Source organism: Ceratotherium simum, chromosome 10 (genome assembly GCF_057802395.1).
Source record: "Ceratotherium simum simum isolate JZ-2026a chromosome 10, ASM5780239v1, whole genome shotgun sequence".
In the NCBI taxonomy this organism is placed as follows: Eukaryota; Metazoa; Chordata; class Mammalia; order Perissodactyla; family Rhinocerotidae; genus Ceratotherium; species Ceratotherium simum.
The window spans coordinates 29607697-29626595 of record NC_141909.1 but is presented as its reverse complement, the minus strand read 5'-3'; the positions used below and the strand labels follow the sequence as shown (position 1 = coordinate 29626595).

At 33.0% G+C, this 18899-nt stretch overlaps 1 protein-coding gene across 19 annotated transcripts in view; it reads right to left on the bottom strand.

The window, feature by feature from the left end:
* The window catches only part of RBM26 (RNA binding motif protein 26), a 105990-nt gene that overhangs the window by 36880 nt on the left and 50211 nt on the right, over positions 1–18899 (bottom strand). For 10 of the 19 annotated variants that reach the window (XM_087435936.1, XM_087435938.1, XM_087435937.1 and 7 more), the window contains exons 10-18: positions 17848–17959; positions 16578–16737; positions 14078–14242; positions 13261–13392; positions 11942–12013; positions 4282–4407; positions 3863–3937; positions 2229–2396; positions 285–389 (exon numbers count right to left, since the gene is read on the bottom strand). In XM_087435936.1, the coding sequence (XP_087292062.1) occupies positions 285–389; positions 2229–2396; positions 3863–3937; positions 4282–4407; positions 11942–12013; positions 13261–13392; positions 14078–14242; positions 16578–16737; positions 17848–17959 (1115 nt within the window). The remainder of the gene's footprint in view (positions 1–284; positions 390–2228; positions 2397–3862; positions 3938–4281; positions 4408–11941; positions 12014–13260; positions 13393–14077; positions 14243–16577; positions 16738–17847; positions 17960–18899) is intronic. The other 9 variants (XM_087435940.1, XM_087435943.1, XM_087435945.1 and 6 more) reach the window with 4 other exon arrangements.

Sequence of the window (18899 nt, the reverse complement as noted above, 5' to 3'; positions counted from 1 at the left end):
TTTGGTCCCAGGGAGAAGGACAGATCAAAAACAGAAAAGGAACAAAATTCACTAGAAGTAGAGGGACTCAGGTGTATATGTAGAAGTGCTGCCACCCCTCATTAAATATTTTCTCTACGAGCTTTGAAAAATTTGTTAGCCTCTTTCCTCTTTCCTATATCAACTCCCAATATGTATGCCATAATCTAATTGCTGACTAGAATGAGGAGAATATATTTTCAAATTAACCACCATGACTACATCTGCTCCTCTTTAGCATACTGTGTAGCTGGGAGGAAACATACTTCCAGCTGTAATTCTGTATACTTTCTCCTAAGCTCAGTGACTTCTTCTCCAGCTTGCATCTTCTTATATAAATCCAGTTCTGTGTCAAGCAATTCTTTCTGCATCTAAAAAATAATAATTAATATTTTAGGTGACAATAATTAATATCCTGCATTTATACAAAAATTTTTTACAAAGAACTTTTACACATGCCCATTTAATCCATACATTTCTTCTCTATCTCCAGTCCTACCACCCTAGTCCAAGCCATCAATCACTTCTGGTCTACACTACTGCAACAGCTTCCTAACTTGTTCCTACTTCCACTGATTTCCCTATAACTCATTTTCCATACAGAAGCCAGAGTGAGATTTCTATGGACTGATATGCAGTAATTTTTGGGAAATAAATGAAAAGAGAAACAAAAAACCAAGGTGTTAACAAGCAATACATAGTATGCTTTTATGTAGGGAAGAGTACATACACACACCAAGAAGGAGAAAAGAGTGAGGATTTTTTTGTTGTTTTTTTTTTTCTAAGGAAGATTCGCCCTGAGCTAACATCTGTTGCCAATCTTCCTCTTTTTGCTTGAGAAACACTCGCCCTGAGCTAACAGGTGTACCAATCTTCCTCTATTTTGTATGTGGGTTGCCGCCCGAGCATGGCTGCTGATGAGTGGTGTAGGTCTGCACCCAGGATCCGAATCCGGGCCACCGAAGTGGAGCGCACCAAACTTAACCACTAGGCCATGGGGCTGGCCCCCTAGTTTAACTTTTGCATCATGTTAATGTTTTACTTTCTTAAAAAATAAAATTAAATCAGCAAGAATGAGGGGGAATGGGATCCAAAACTAAATACAAATAGAAATATATCTAACTTCATCAAACTGATAACATAACTACATAAAAGAAAAAAAAAAGTAATCATAGAACACAGTTCTGATTCTATACCCTTAGTGGAATATATTGCAGGTTGTAAAAAATGCAAAACAACTCTGAATTTTATATTTAGTTGTTGGAAGTAGTATTGTTGCAGCAATTCTGGAACTATTTGGAATGTATTATAGGACTACACAAATGAGTATTGTATTGATGTTAGTAGGAACCAAGTTGTCATTATGAGAACAGGGACATAAAATATGGAATAAGAGAAGGAAAAGCAGAACTCTGTGGTGTTGGATTAGAATCAGAAATATCAGTATGAACACGATTTCTTATATATACACACACACGAAGTATAAATATTGTATAATTGTTTTTTTAAACACTTTTTATCATCTGAAATTATCTTACTTATTTGTAGCTAATGGATTAATCTCCCTGAATTTTCCCCCTTTCAATCAATTCATTCTGTACAGTGCTGTCAGAATGTTACTTCTCTGTTCACTAACCTTTTATACCACCAACTACTTACAAAATAAAGCTCAAACTCCTCAGTCAAGCATTCAAGTACCTATATCATTTTGCCCTCAACCTACCTTTTCAAGATTATCCATAACTATTCTAATTACTGACTTTCCAACTGTAATCCATAGGATTCAAAAGATTAGTCGAGTCTACTTGTTTGCATTTATTTACTTAATAATTAATGAAGGAGAGGGACAATGATCGCACACAACAGTCGGATTTTGAGCAAAGGGTATTACCTAAAAAGAAAACTGAATCTTAAACAAAGATGTATCTTTTTAACGTTGGGTTTTTTTTTTAATTTTATTCATTTTATTTTTCCCCCCAAAGCCTCAGTAGATAGTTGTATGTCATAGCTGCACATCCTTCTAGTTGCTGTATGTGGGACGCGGCCTCAGCATGGCCGGACAAGCGGTGCGTCGGTGCGCGCCCGGGATCCGAACCCGGGCCGCCAGCAGCAGAGCACATGCACTTAACCGCTAAGCCACGGGGCCAGCCCTTAATGTTGTTTTTTTTTTTAATAAGTAGTAACACGAGTAACAACACAAATTAAAATACCTGAGTTTTGGTTTTGATACTTTTTGGAAGACAGCGTCCAGGAGAGGCAGCTTTGACCTCATCTTTCAACTTAGTAATATTTTTTGTCAAAACCTCTAAAGTTTTCATTATTTCTGCTTTATCTTCAGACTTCATTGCTTTGTTTTTCTCCAGTTTTGATATTAACATCTGCCAAATTTTTAAAAAGAGAAAAATATAAGATATTTATTCTTACTATTATTAAGAAAGCAAACACAGAAAAGTAAATATAAAAAGAAATACTACTTTTAGTTTATGTATTCACGACAAGGCTTACAATCACTGACACAGCAGAATAACAGATTTGGTGATGCTAACTATCTCAACTCAAGTCTTAATTTTGGTTTACTTGTAAAGAACTATACTACTATTTGGGTCTCTCAGAACATAAGTTCAAAGCACACAACCATAAGAAATTCAATTCGATCTCTGAAAAGTTATCAATTTAAAATATCAACAATTTTACTTTTTAATCCATTTGTTGATACTACTGTCTCTTAGTATCCCCATTTCAAATGTAGTCTGCAACTGAGAAAGAAAAAGAGGAAAAGTTTTATGGCTCCCTTCATATAATGAGATATTAGAAAAATGGAATATTTAATTACTTTCTTTGTCACAAGGAATGGTAACTGGCTAGCCTAAGAATGACATTTTCAACAGGGATAGGAAACAAGAAGATAAACAAGGTAATATGGGGTGGAAGACACCATACAGTATTATAGGTTCTCTGAGTCAAGATGGTTTCAGTTTTTGGTATAAAGCATTGTGATCTGCCTTTATCAAGTATATCCAAATTTAAATTAGAAAAGACATACATTTTAAACAAAAATGTAAAAAAAGTTTCTGTATTTTCAATATCTTAAGATGTCTTAACCTTTATCAGCAGACATAATCAAGAAGTAACACTGATTAAATGTGATAAACTAGAGCAACACTGTACAAGAGATATTGCAAGCCACATAAGTAATTTTTAATTTTCTAGCAGCCACATTAAAAAGAAACAGTAAAAATTAATTTACTAATATATTCTATTTAACCCAATATATCCAAAATGGTACATTTCAACAAAAATTATTGAGATGTTTTACTTTTTTGCTTCACACTATGTCTTCAAAATCTCGTATATATTTTACACTTACAACACATGTCAATTTGGACTAGACACGTTTCAAGTACTCAACAGTCGGATGCGGCTATTAGCTACTGTACTGGACAACAGTGTACTAAAGGATCCCAAGCCAATTAAAAAAAGGTACATATCTCAACATTGAGAAATAGGTTCTGTTTTACTACCTTTTCAACAAACTACCGTGCAGCAACATACCTGGATAAATACTCCTTATTTTCATTTCAAGTTGACAACCACAGTTCCATTTAAACTACAACCACAGTTCCATTTAAACTAATCTAATTCCCAATCCACCATTTAATGTATGCTCTTCATCCCCAATACATTATCGACTGATATATACATTATCATGGATAAACATTTCAGTTTTATCAGTAGCAATTACAGTAAATGTTTCTCAGGACAATCTATATAGTCTAAGATTAAACTCATTCAAAATTATAACATCTATAAATATATTTTTCCAAATCTAACTTTAATATTTTACCTTCTGTGTTTCAATGTGCTTTTCCAAAATTTCTTGTTTCCTTTTCCTTACATCCTGCTGAAGTTTCAATGCCTCCTAGAGAAAGGGATCAAAAATATCATTAGAATATTTACTGTTTATTTTCTCGATAAACAAAATTATTCAAGATGAGAGAATAATTATAACTGTAGAAGCTTGGCAACGAAAATTAAATGCAAAGTTTTGCTATGTAAAACTTAAATATGTATGCAAGTTTCAAAGATCAATCAGGAGAACCTTTCCCTCCAAGCAAAAACTAATATTTACTGCTACACTCTGGGAAATGAAAGTGTAGTGGCTGCACACCTTTCTTTTCTATTTTGTGATAAGCACTGAAAAAACATATACATGGAGAAAAGCTTTCCTACAGGCAAAATTTGTACACTACTACCTATACTTACCTGTTTTTTCTTCTGCGCTTCATTATTATCAACTGCAGAGGTGGAAACAAGTAAGGTTTTTTGTGCAGCCTTCAACGCAGCTGGATTATACACCGTTTTTGTTAGGCCAGTAGATGTAGACAACACCTACCAATACAAATTCAATTTCTTAAACAATGTATCAAGAGCATTCATGATTTCCTAAGTCTTGTTTTCTACAAAATTCAACTTTAAAGCACTCCTGTCAAAATTCAGCATGTTGAACTAAATGTATTATATACATAAAGTAACTAAATCACATTTAGTGATTTGAAAGGAAAGGTATGAATGAGGGATAAAACTATAAAATGAAAAAATTTTAAATTAACACCATATACCTATAGGGAAAAAAAGCAAAAAAGCACATAAAAACTTCAAGAAAAAACATTGCCATTACTGTATCACTGAGAAAATATTAGTTGCTGAATACTAGGAAGTGTAATTAAAGCAAAAACTGTATACAAGAACATGGCACAGGAAGAAACTCAATGCTGTCCCTCAAACAACTTAACATGATCATTTGCAATTTACAGTTCTCAAATTACCTTATTGCTTTCTTTCTTCATTCCTTTGCTATCATTGCTCCTTCTGCTTTAAGTGACCTTATTCCCTTAAACCCAGCTCAGGTTCAGCACAACCAGTCAAGACCTCCCCAAAGCCTTAATCATTTATTTCTTCTACCACCCAGGTCCTTCTATGAAATTTTATTCCTACAGCTATTAAAACTTTTAATAAAAATGACCTGATGATATATTAATTTATGTTTCTCTCTCTGTCTACACTGTAAGGGCCTTGAAACAAAAACTGTCTTTCTCCACTCTGTGCTTCTTGCACTACCTCAACATTGCTACCAACTAATTATGAGACCCCCAACTAAGATCAGGTATTTTTGGGCCTCAGTTTGCTTAACTAGAAAATGAGAAAGTTCAACTTGATAGTGTCTAATGTCCTCACAAACCCAAAAATTCATTCCATAAGGGTAGGGATTTTTTGCTTGGCTCATTGCTGTATCTTCAGTGCCTACAACAGTGGCAGGGCACATAGTAAATACTCAATAAACATTTCTCCACTAAATTAAAATGAAATGATGATAGATCAAGAGTGGAACACCTTTTCTACACAAGGGTCAATTCAAGAAAATGAAAGTATACAGGCTGCCTTTTTATCCTTCAAAAGGAAAAAGTTGTAGGTTCCATGGAGTAGTTGGTTACTGGTTCTTAGAAAGGAGTCTCGGGATCTCTTCAGAGAGATCAATGAATGCTATAAAAACTAAACAGGAAACCATGTGTGTGAACAACATAACTTTTCCAGAGGAAAAAACATAATTTCCAAATTCTTAAAGCAGTTCATGACCTAAAAGACTTTAAAAGAACTTCACAGATAGAAGAGTATCAATGAGAAAAAGAGCCCTACTTTTTAGCTAAATGTAAATATCTAGGAATATCACAGAAGTAGCAACTTGGACACAATTTTCTACTTTTCTATCATGAAATTAGATTAGGAAACATCACAAAGTTCAGGCAATTCATCGCTATTCAACATATTCAAGAATGTTTTAGCCTCTAAATGAAATAAAAACCTAGAATACTTTAATTATACTGGTTCCATAGAGTACAACTGATGTTTGAAAATAAAGGTTCTTTACAATATTTGATGTGTATCAAAATTTGATTAATTTTCTTCAGTAATGAAAACTAATATTCAGATATTACTAACAAATAATGAAATGCATTTAGTAAAACAGGGAGTAAACACAGGTTTAGTTTGTAGTCTATCAGTCACAATTCTCTGTAATTCTGGAAAAAAATTTTTTTCATGCTACCTTACCACACCACACAATGCCAAACTGTATGATTATACAAGGATGAGACTATAACTTTATAAAGGGAGACACAAGATAATCTGCTAAAGACAGAGTTTGAGTGTTTCATAAACTGTATTTTTCATGAGGATTCCAAAACAAGTTGAAAACTTGTGACCAAAAAGGATTTCTATACTCATGTAAGTTGGAAACAATGAATATTATAACCCTATTTTCTAGTTTTAAAATGTATAGTATAATAAAAGCTGTGAGAAGGCCCAAAGCAAAGAAATCCATTAACATTAATTTAATTCAGCGTTTCTCCAATTTCAGTCAGTAGGGAACACTCCTTTTCAAAGTATTATTTGATATTAGACCAAGCAGCGCTGGGTTCAAAGTGAATAAAACTACCTGACAAGAACGAGAAGACTCCATTATTCCTAGACGCAAGCATCCCACTTCCTCGTTTTACCTAGAAACTTCTTTATAAAAAGAACAACAGCTAACGTATTTGATTGAGCTTAAGACATCACTGACTACAAGACACACTAGCACTTAATACACCCTTAGCTAAAGAAAAAAAGGCTGCCAGTTATAACCATAAACACCAGCAACTACAAGATGTAGCCCAATATCAGAGGTGTTAAGATGTGAAAATAAAATGTCTTAGAAACAATAAACTGTATGATTATAAATACTGCTCACTATTTGAATCTATTTGGTTCCCTAGTTTAGAAAGTTAACAGTTTGGATAGCAAGGGAAATCTGTAATTTCAAAAGATGAGAATAGAGTTGTGATCAAAGAGAAGAAAATCTGTTAAAAATGAAACCAATGGAAGGAAGTGGCAAACCCAAGAGAAAAGAAGATTCTACAATTCCTAAAGAACACAGTCAAAGCATAGGCAGTAGCCTTTCAAACAACCACACCATCTTTATTTTTCAAACAAGTTTCTGCAGTTGCTGTTTTTTTTACATATTGCACTTATCTCGAGCGACCTTACTGAATTCACTTATTAGTTCCAATTGTTTGTAAATTATTTTGGATTTTCTACACACACAATCATGCCACCTGTGAGTAAATGTCGTTTTGTTTCTCCTTTTCCAACCTTTTTACAATTATTTCATTTTCTTGCCTTATTGTACTGGTTAGGCCCTATACTACTGAAAAAAAGTGATGAGGGTGGACATCCTTTCTTATTCCTGATCTTGGAGAAAACATTCAATATTTCAATATTGAGTATGTTAGCTGCAAGATTTTTTTTGCAGACATACTTTGTCAGTTACAGAAGTTTCTTTCTATTCCTCATTTGCAGAGTGTTTAATATGACGAATTAATGAATTTTATCATATGCTTTTTCTACTGAGGTAATCATAAGGGGTTCTTCCCTGGCCCCCTACCCCCTTATTCTGTTAGTGTATGAATCAAACTAATTTTCAAACCTTAACCTTGCATTTCTGGAATAAATGCTACCTGGCCAGGATGTATTAGCTTTTTCATATCACTGGACATTTACGAATATTTTGTTTAGGATTTTTGTGTCTACATTCATGAGATATTGGCTTGTAATTTTCCTTTCTTATAATATACTTGTCAGTTTTGGTATCAAAGGTATGTTGAATTCATAAGATGAGTTGAAAAGTATCATATGCCTTGTTGTTAAAATGTACATCACTAACACTTCTTACTTTCCAACACAAAAGCTAATTCCCATACAAGATAAAGATTATAATCCATTAACATCTCTTTATCTTATTTCCTATGTAAAATATTACCAGCCATAACTGCTATTAGTACTTTTAAAGAAAAACAGATTTTTCTCATGGAAAAGAATGGAAGGAAAAAAAGTATTTCATAAAAATTACTTACTACAAAAGAAGGTTGTTACAAATTAACTCATCCAAGCATCATTTTTTAATAACCAATGCCCAAGTTGGAATCAAACACAAAAGAAACAGAGTTACAATGCTTCATAGCCACATTCAAAATAAGCTAGCTCCAACAGGTTTCCAAAGCAGAAGTGTCTTGCTTAAATGCAATAAAAAGAAAGTATCTGAGGAGTTATGTGTAAGAAGCTTATTAATATAATTACTGTTATGTCAAAATTTTATATTAAGTAAATAATTATCTTTTCAATAAATGTGAATGTCTATTTATGATATTCTCTTAATGCAGCACCCAGATGTGTTTTCTATAACAAAACCTAACAAATTCGGAATTCTAGTGAGAACAACTGGATTTTACTTTAAAGTTAAATTTATAAAATATTTCCAGGGATTAATAGTTTCATTTCTTTCAAGAATACTAAGTAGCATTAAAAGAGACAGATTAAAGATCTTGCAGAGAAATATTTTCACATCAAAGTAAAATGTGTACAGTTAGTAATCAATTTTTGTTAAAATAGATGGTTCCCATAGCAAGCTTGCTTCAGCATAGCAAATAATTTTATATAAATCATACTTCTCTGTAAGAAAAATAATCCTGGTAATAATTCTGACTGAGTAATCCAGGTAATAATCCTGACAGAAGCCAAGGCATTAAAAAAATCAAAGGTAGTCAATAATAGCTATGAAAGGAACCTATCATAAATTTCCTTAATTTTTATATTTAAAGTAGCATAATTATACAACAAATACAAATTTGAAAATCAAACAGTTGCTTAAGCGACTGCATTTTATATTTAAGGAAACTGAGAGACTAAGACTTGTTCAGGATCATACAGAATGTCAGCTTTCTAAAACAACAGCTGAAATCTCTATCTGACTTGCAATGTTCCTTCAATTATACCATACAATTTCCCTTTTAAAAGTTTCATGGTATAGATGTTAACAAATCATCATGCAAAGGGACCAAGATATGTTTTTAGATTGCAAAAAAATTACTGCTAAGGAACAATAATATCTCATAAGTCTGATATACAGTCATGCATTGCTGAACAATAGGGATACATTCTGAGAAATGTGTCATTAGGTAATTTCATCATTGTGTGAACATCATAGAGTGTACTTACACAAACCTAGACAGTAGAGCCCACTACACACCTAGGCTACATGGTACTAATCTTATGGGACCACTGTCATATATGTGGTCCATCGTTGACCGAAACATCATTATGCAGAGCATGACTGTACCTAAAACTAATATGATATACTAATATCAAATATTCAACTGATTAATTGGTTTGCTTTCTTAGAATTTAAAAGGGCTTTAGGGAGATAATTTGGACAGTCTAAGTCTTTTTGTAAAAACTAACCAGGATGGTATATACAGATGCCACCTTTATTCACAATACTATCTCTTGAGAGGCACTCAAACATCATTTCACTTATCACTCTACTCAAATAATACCTATTTAATAGCTATTTCAATGTCTTAATATTTAGCAGTATCAATCAGGTTTTAACTTTCCTCTCTCTTAGCCCTCTCACGAAAATGGAATCTTAGAATAAAGAAGAATCACTAAAGGGTTTACTGGGTGGTGTTTATAGGAAGGGTATAAAATTTTACATTTGTGTACTTATTTGCTTTAACAATGACAGAAGATACTGTGTGGATACTAATTTTGAGCTTTCCTCTGCCTTCAATTGAAAAAAAATTTTTTAAATAATATTTGATGATGGGGAACATTCTTTTATTCTTCCCAACACTTCTCTGAATCAGTGACCACTAAGGATTCTGCAGCAAAAACGCCTATGGACTAGGAGAACAGAAACAATGAAGAATAGGTAAAAATAAAATGCTGTTCTATAAACAGGTTCACTGAAGATAACTGAAAGGTACAGACTTGTAAATAACTGCTTTCCTTAAAAGATTCTTTATGGTATTTACCGAGTGATTTTTTTTCACAAATAGCCCACTACCATTAGTAAATTTTCACAAATTCAGTTAGTGGTAACTGTAGTAGCAAATTTATACTATCAATTCCAAATCTGTATCCCTTTTATCCTAAAGCTATACAAAACATATTAAAAAAATGAAAATAGTAGCAAAACATACTAAAAAAAATTTTGTAAAAGCTATAATTAGTACACTTCAATTTCAGAGTTCAAATCTCAACATAAAAAGATCCTAAACATCATCAGGTTTTTAAAAGACCTCTCCAGAACTACTCAGTACTACACTAAGTATAACAGATCTTATATTGGTTTTTTATTCCTTAGTTACTTATTATTAAGGAGGATAAAACTAATCAAAGTAAATATTCAGATACTGCTAAAATTAGTAGCATAGACCAAGCGACACAAATTCAGAGAAAAAGGGGGGGCATCATAAGGAAAAATTTGAAGGCTTCATCGAAAAAGTTAGACTGATTTTCAATCTTTAAAAGAATGACTAGAATTCAGTTAGGCAGAGGGAAATGCACTCCAGGAAAATCACCACCAAACAAAGAAAAAAGAGGCAGGAAAGAGCAAGGGACAACAAGCTGAAAGGAAGGACTAACCCAGAGGTAACAGAACCAGAATAACTGAGGTATGATGAGCTATGAATCAAGCAAAGTTATTTAGCTGAGGAAATGACAGTTTTTGTAAGGAATATTAACGTTAAGTCTGAGAGTAGGAAGGTGGCAGCTATAACACTGTACCCAGAGGGCAGGGAACTGAAGGTGGTCCAGAAAGAGAAGTGAACTACAAATACAAGTAAATGACTCAAAGGCTTTTAGATTGCACAACTTGAAAAATGGTGGTATCACTTCCAGAGGTGGCAAGAAGAAATTAATTTATGTGGGAAATAATGAATCATTTTAGGCATGTTACACCTGAAGTAATGCTGAAGTGCCCAAAAGGAAAATCTGATATAGAGAATGAGATTCAGATACAAATTTCTAGAACTGTCAAAGTTTAACACAGTAAATAAGGAAAATAATACACTGAAAAACCAGTGAAAAGAGCAGTTCAGCTATATCATTTATCATCTATTTACCTATGATATCAATTTCCTATGTAATCTTCACAATGGAAAGACCCATGGGCCAGAAATAGGAGACCCAGATTCCAGTCCTGGCTCAGTAACTCACAGCGTATAGGTCAATTATAAAATTATTTGGGCCTTACCTTTCTTCAAGGTGAGGATATAGAAATGAGAAAGATTACCTAATTCTAATTCCTGTGATTCCACATACCTCAAATGAGACTAAAGATCAGGGCATTCACTCATACCTAAACAGACAAAAAAATAACACATCTACAAAAGTATAAGATAGGTTCATAAATGATCTTAATTTAATCAGCATTTACCCCCTCATTTAAAAATGAAATGACTGAATGTATTGTCAGGCCATACACAATAGCTATTAATAAATAAAAAACTTACATTCACATCGTCCTTTCCAGTTTACAACATACTTTTAAATAAATGATTTTATTTAATCCTCACAAAATCCCACAAGCAAGACAAATATTACCATCACCATTTTACCAAAGAGGAAAAGATTCAGAAAGGTTAAGAGCACCGCCCACTGTCATGCAGTTAGTAAGTGAAGAGCCAGAGCTCAAACTCAGGTAAAATTCCTAATTAATGGTCCTTTCTGTGAGGCTGCCAGGGTTTTCAAATTAAAATGTACAATATCTCTAAAGAAAATATAGCAAATAAAAAGAAAAAACAAAAAGAATGGAGCACATGAAAATGTAGTGAGAGGCAAGTATTAAAATGCTGATGCAAAAAGTAAAAAAAAGGAAGGCAAATATTTTTCTTTTTCAGCAAAAGGAAAGCAAAAAGGTAGGAATAAGAGATAGAGAAACTATCAAGAAGCAAGAGCTTGGAATTATGAAAAAAATTAAAAAATTAAGATGCCACCTGAAAACATTTATGAAGCCAAGACAAACACATCATGCTATTCTTCTTACCTTTTCAGTTGCTGAAACAGATGGCTTTGATACAAAACCCAACCTGTCCTTCACAGATAACTTAGTTACATTCTAAAAAAATTAAAATGGACATATTCAGTGTTTCCCCAAACATATATAAGACTGCTGGGATTTTGAACAATCTGATTCTACTAATATATACCGACTCTATAAGTATACTGATGTTACTCACAAAAACTTGGGCCTTTTTCAAAGACAGAGAGAGAAAGAAAATGTATATGGAAAGACCAACAGTATGCAATATTACTCAATCATGAAAAATTATGATGTAAAATAAGAGGTCTGAAACAGGTGGTTGCTAAAGTCCCCTCCACTGATACAGAATCATAAATTCTTAAGACTCCTATGTTGACAAGTAGAAAGTTTGAACCTTTCAAATATTAGATTTGAGTAATTAAAACACGTGTCTGCTTCTCAAGCCTAAAAGTAAAAGCCATTCTTTCCTAAAGAATGTCTGTTTTATAGTGAAATACATTGTATTTGGTGTGATTTGGGATAATAGGATTGGGAATTTTTTTTTTTAGTAACTAATAATTAACCAATTTACATTCTGCGTGTTTTTATAGAATCTCAATATCTTACTCTTCAGGAATTATCTAAGAAGACTATCTTAATAAGGTGGCATCCATTAGCTAAGCAGGATATTATATCCTAACTTTATTTTACACAGCAAATGCTAAAACTTCTGGAGACAAAGGAAAGCTAAGTTTCAGAGACTGAGAGTGTAGAAACAAGAAATTTCCACACAAGTATGGAAGGGGTGTGAAGGGAATGACAAATAGAGAAAACAATCTGAGAGTCAGGAATAAGTGATGCAAAGTTCTGAGAGAGCTGCATAAGTAACTTGAAACCTTATAACATCAAGCATGCTAAAACCTGATGGTTCAAGTCTTCCCTTCCCAAAAACTTTCAGTTCAGTCTAGTGCATAATTATCTCTGGAATAGAATCCTAGTTAAGTAAAAGTTGATGAGAAAAATAAGATTAGGGTATTGAACTTCACTTCTCAGGCAGTTTTGCTGGAAAAATATCCCCTCCACAAAGTAAAAGAGAACTCTTTCTCATAAATAAGTATTAACTAGACAGAAGAATTTAAGATTCAAATACTACAGGAAAAGTAGACTGTGAACATGTTATGGTAATGGTAAAAAAAAAGTTTACAAGTAGGGTTCAAATATGTATAGACTATCATTTTTCTGTATAAAATATATACACTTAACTATATTCCAGATTACCAAGGGAAACTAATTTACTGAGAACCTATTATGTGACAGGCACAATGATAAGACTTTCCATTTACCTGAGGAAGGTCTGAACTGGCACTCTGGGCTTCTGCGGGTTCAATAGTACTTGAAGGTACTGGACCCAACCTCTCTTTGACTGACTGCTTCACAACAGGCAAAATGGGCTGCTGGACTAAAGGCTGTATTACCTCAGAACACGAAAAAAATGTTCAATAAGCTGATTAGTTCATAAGCACGGAAAGTAACCTTTGTTATTTTTTACTAAATTGCCCATACAGAGAAAGTTTTAAAAGTGCAGCTTATAATCAAAACCTAACCACCTTCCAAATTCCTTCACAAACGTATACAGATGTTTTCTTTGCATAAAATAACTTATTTATAAAGGACAAAATTAAAATCTATCCTTAACTATCTCTTGTCTTTTTTTTTTCCCTAATGAACAGGAGAAAGTTAAATCGAGAAACAAACTGCCCTAATACACCTCTACAAGCAATTAATCTAACATGACACAATGACTGATTCACTGACTGAGACAGAGAAAAAGAGATAGGGAAGAATGGAGGGAAGTATTTCCAAAATGAAGCCTGAGTTTCTGGAATATGTATAGGTACCATGTACTGAGTGTCTCCTATCTACCAGGGACTGTTCTATATGCTTTATACATATCATCATATAATTGTCTCAACTAAGGATTAACTTCACAATAAAATGAGAGAACAAGTTAGGTTAAGTAACTTCCTCAAGTCTATACAGTTAATAGTGGTAGAGCCAGGATGTGAGCAAGTCTACCTGACTGCAATGCCTCTGCTCTTCAACACTATGCTAAGAGCTTTCTAAGAAAAGCATTTAATTTCACACGGATTTCTCTCTTACCTTTGGAGAAGTAGTTTGTAACTGCTGGGTGCTTCCTTCTCTGTGCCAATAAACCTTAATAAAGCGATTGTTCAACACTGCTTCTGTACTTGATATTGCTTTCTTTGCTTCTTCATATGTTGCAAATTGGATAAGGGCACCTTCAGGATCACCATTATAGGCAACCTAAGATTTAAAATATTAAAAACAGTTAATTCCCAAATAAGTCTGTTGCTTCAGACAGTAAAATTCCTCAAGAAATAAAATATTGGTCCTTCCAAGTAAGAGTCTATCTATCTTTCTACTTTTTATATCTAGATTATTACCATAACCTACTTTCACTCCAGCAGAAATGGTAACTGAGGACTGTTGCGAGTGGAACAAGAGCCTCCTCTACATAACACTTAGTAAAGAACGCTCACTGCACAAATGTTATATACAAGCATTCAAAATATTTCCCTTTTTACCCCCAATATTAAATATCGACTATGAGAAATAATCCCTGTGTCAAGGGGAGACATGGCCAAGATCCACAGTCAGGAGAAGGCAGTAAACTACTTTGAAAGGGGTGATCTCTAACTAAAATTTACAGAAAAATCCATCGGTAAAATTTTCCAAATTTGTAATTCTCACAAAAATATTTCCAAGAGTGTGAGAAAATTAAAAAAAAAAAAAGACTACATAAAAGGAACAATCACATTTTACATACAAGGAAACTGATATTCAAAGTATATGATTCTATAGATCCATACAACTAATAAGCAGAAGATCTAAGGTTTTTCATTTCAAATTTCCTGTTCTTTCAATAATAGCAGTGTTTTCCAAAGCGTGGTATATAAACCACGGTGGTGTGAAGCAATACAAAATACGAATTCAAAGCACAGACTCTGAATCAAACTGCCTGGCTCAAAGCTTGACTGCTATTCTCACAGGAGCATGAGCAAGTTATTAAACCTTTTTGTGCCTCTGTTTCCTCTTCCTTAAATAGGATAACAATACCCACTCTGCAGTGTGAAGAATTAAATAATAATTCATGAACAGAAAGTATATAGTAAGTATTCAATAAATATTAGCTGTAAGGATGATTTTAGGTAGCATTTTAATAATTATACATTTATTGGAATTTAAAACATCAATTTCACCACTATGTTTAATTAGGATCAAGCTAAAGGGTTTTTTTTAACTGATTTTTAAAAACATGTATTTTATATAATTAACAGTGTAGTAGTATGCAGATACAGCAAAATGATCAGTAAAGAGATGAAAAGATATCAACCTCACTAATAACTGAGGAAATTTAAATTGAAATAACAGTGAGATACCATGTTTTGCCCCTCAGCTTTGAAAAGTTTTTTAAATTTAGTATTACGAGTGTAGTTAATTATGAGAAAAAGAATATTCTGAGAACTTTTTTATATCTAGATCTAAATGTGGTAGGTCAAACTGAATTGCCATAAAAAAATATTCAGAGATATTCAAGATTAATAATAAATAAATAACTACAGGGTAATATATATATATTATGGTCCCATATATTTTTTAATATATATATATTCTTAAGTTTGTGTACTGATTGATTGATAAGTAGATACAGAAACACAAAACAAAAAATCTAGAATAACACAGGGTAAACTGTTAACAATGATGTAATTATATTATGGGGATATATGTGGAGAGGAATGTGAAGAACACAGACAGCTGAAGGCAAAACGTTTTCTTTAAATTCTATGTAAATCTCTACTGCCCCACCCACAGTGAGCATGCATTTTTTTCATCTACTACTTTTGTAAAATTTTCCAAAATATCAACCTAAGCTGTCTGATCTAAAATTTATTCTTATTTTTATCAGATTAAGGGAAATAATTATTTTAGTTGAAAAGAACACCATACAAACTAGAAAAAAAGCCCAACATTATTTCAACACTTTCAACATATCACTTAATATAAACTCAATATTAAATAACCTCACAAGTTACATACAAGCCAAGGTCTAATTTTAGGTGTAGTCAAATACAAATTACACGGATATTTATCTTGAAGGATATTCAAAAGTGATAGAGGAAAAAATAAATGTTTAAACTATTTATGGATTACATGTTATTTAGGCCCAAAAAGTATCTGTCAAATGCATCACACCACAGAGGTGGCAAAAATAAATCTGACTGAAGTATTCTGCTGAAATGATTTTGAGAAACTGAGGAAATGAAAACTACTATAAGATTAGATTTTACCAGTGTGATTATTTAAACTTTGCTCTAATTTTACGATAATCTCTATTAAGTAAAAAGTATATAATAAAATGATCAATCACTATTGATTATATACTTCCTTTTGAAAGTAAAAATCTTACTTGAAATCACACATTTTGCTAAAATATAAAGTTTCATTCCATATCCAATTTTCCAAATTTAGAACATTACCAAATTTTCCATATTTCTTTATAAAATTATTTTTCTTACTACATTAAGTTTCCTCCCTAAATAATTAAGCAAAGACAACGCAATCATTTCATAGCTCTTACCTGTAAGTTCACCAAGGTTCCAAATCGACTAAAATGCTCATTAAGTTTGCTGATATTATTTAATTCTGGAGGAACTTTTCTAAGTTCAAGTTTGGTATTTTCATTTCCAAACTGAACCTTTTTCTGGAAGCCTGGGCTGTTTGTTCTATTAAAATTTGGTCTGTAACAAAAACCAAGTTAACACATTCATTTATAAATCCTAACCTCAATCAAGTACAAAGGAATGAAGTTTTATAATTTAAGTTCAACTTGTTTTAAACTGAAATTACTGGTTGATAATAAAATTTAAATTTTCTTCCAAAAAATGAAGTTTCCAAATTAGCAGTGTTCACATTTTTCATGGAAGCCAAGTAAGAGTTCTTCCATATCATTTATTACTTTCTACTTCCAATCCACTCCTACTCAAAATTCTTAGCAGGAAAGGTCTTAGTACCCCTCTTTTAGTCAATTTGCATATATAACCTTTGTTCCATTTCTGCAAAAGCTAGCTTACTGAAATGCATCCTATTTTAAAATGTGATTAAAATAAAAGAATGACTATCTCAACCTCTTTCCAACTTAACAAAAAAAATGTCGGAACTATAGACCATACATTTGACACTTGAAGAAAGGACAGAACTGTGGCCCAGAGAGGTTATACTGCTTGTCTTAAAACAGAGAATTAAAGGCAGAGCCAGCATAGAAATTATCTGCTATTAAATAGATGTTAAAGCTCTGAACATGTGATCCTAGTCTCTCCTCAAACATGCATATTTATAAATAAATCATCACACACACTAACATTCTGACTCCTTAAGCCTTTGTCTGAAGCCCTCCCTTGACAACTTTAGTGCCTATCCAGCCTCCCCTAGTCCCCCAAAAGATCGCTTTCCAGCTCTTACCAGGAACCACCCCCATGCTAAAGCCTCCTCCCTGACCTGATCCACACTTCCTTCCCTAATAATGGGCTCATGATTATCCTTTTTATAGGTAGTATTCAACAACATCTCTAAGTTAAGTGGTGTTTTTTGTGCAGGTGGGGGCAGTGGAAAGAGGAAAAACTATATCCTTCACCACCACACCATTTCTATATGAAAATTCCTTCCAAGTATCAGATGACTAACTTACAAGTTTTTAGAAAATAACTTACACTTTAGTTTGGGAATTGACGACAGAATAGAATAAGATAAATTTTATTTTGAAAGAAAATACTATACTATCATAATAATACTGTAACTATCCTAAAAAATTACTGCACAATAAAATTCCTCAATTTTCCCTGCCAGCTTACTTATCAAACCAAGTCTTCTTTGTAGGAACTCCAGGGTCCCCAGAACCAATAGTTCTTTTCCTTGACTCTGAATCCACTACTATCCTCATACTGCTTTTATTAGGAGGCTTTTCTGTTTGGAAAAAAAAAAAGAAAAGAAAGCAGAGATTAACATTTTCTGTTTATCATAGCTACTTCCTTAAATTCATATTTAAAACAAAGTTCTAGCTTTTGTCCAAATATATATTTTAGAAGAAACAGAGATAACTGTACATCAAATATAGTAATCTAAGGGATTTAACTTATTTTGAATTCATTTCACACCTAACTGAAGAAGAATCAGTAATTCTCACAAGTCAAATTAAAATATGACTCTGTAGGGGCCGGCCTGGTGGCGCAAACAGTTAAGTGCGCACGCTCCGCTGCGGCAACCCAGGGTTCGCCGGTTCAGATCCCGGGCGTGCACAAACGCACCACTTGGCAAGCCATGCTGTGGCAGCGTCCCATATAAAGTAGAGGAAGATGGGCAGGGATCTTAGCCCAGGGCCAGTCTTCCTCACCAAAAAAAAAAAAGAGGAGGATTGGCAGATGTTAGCATAGGGCTGATCTTCCTCACACACACACACAAAAATATGACTCTGTAGGCCACTTCTTTCGGGGGTAAAATCCATGTCACTGTTCTCATTTGCCATCACCCTCACCACAAAAAAATAAAGTACAAATAAATCATCTTGAAGCTTTGAGTTTACAGTTTTGAAATCAAACGCACCATCTAAAAGATTCAAAATGTAACACTAATCCAATGCCTTTCTTTAAGAATTGGTAAAAGTTGTGATTGAAGGGAATTGCTTAAACAAGGTAACAACATAATAAAAGCATACTTGATTTAAAAATGTAAATATTCAAGATTTAAATACAGTGCAAAAGAGCTATAAATATCTGCTACTTTCAACATTTTACATTTAGATTGAGTCTGACGAACATAGTTCATTTAACCTGTTATTCCCAAATGACACCCAAGTTTAAAACATGCAAACCTTAATCCACACAGAAAAATATAATTTTAAAATCTG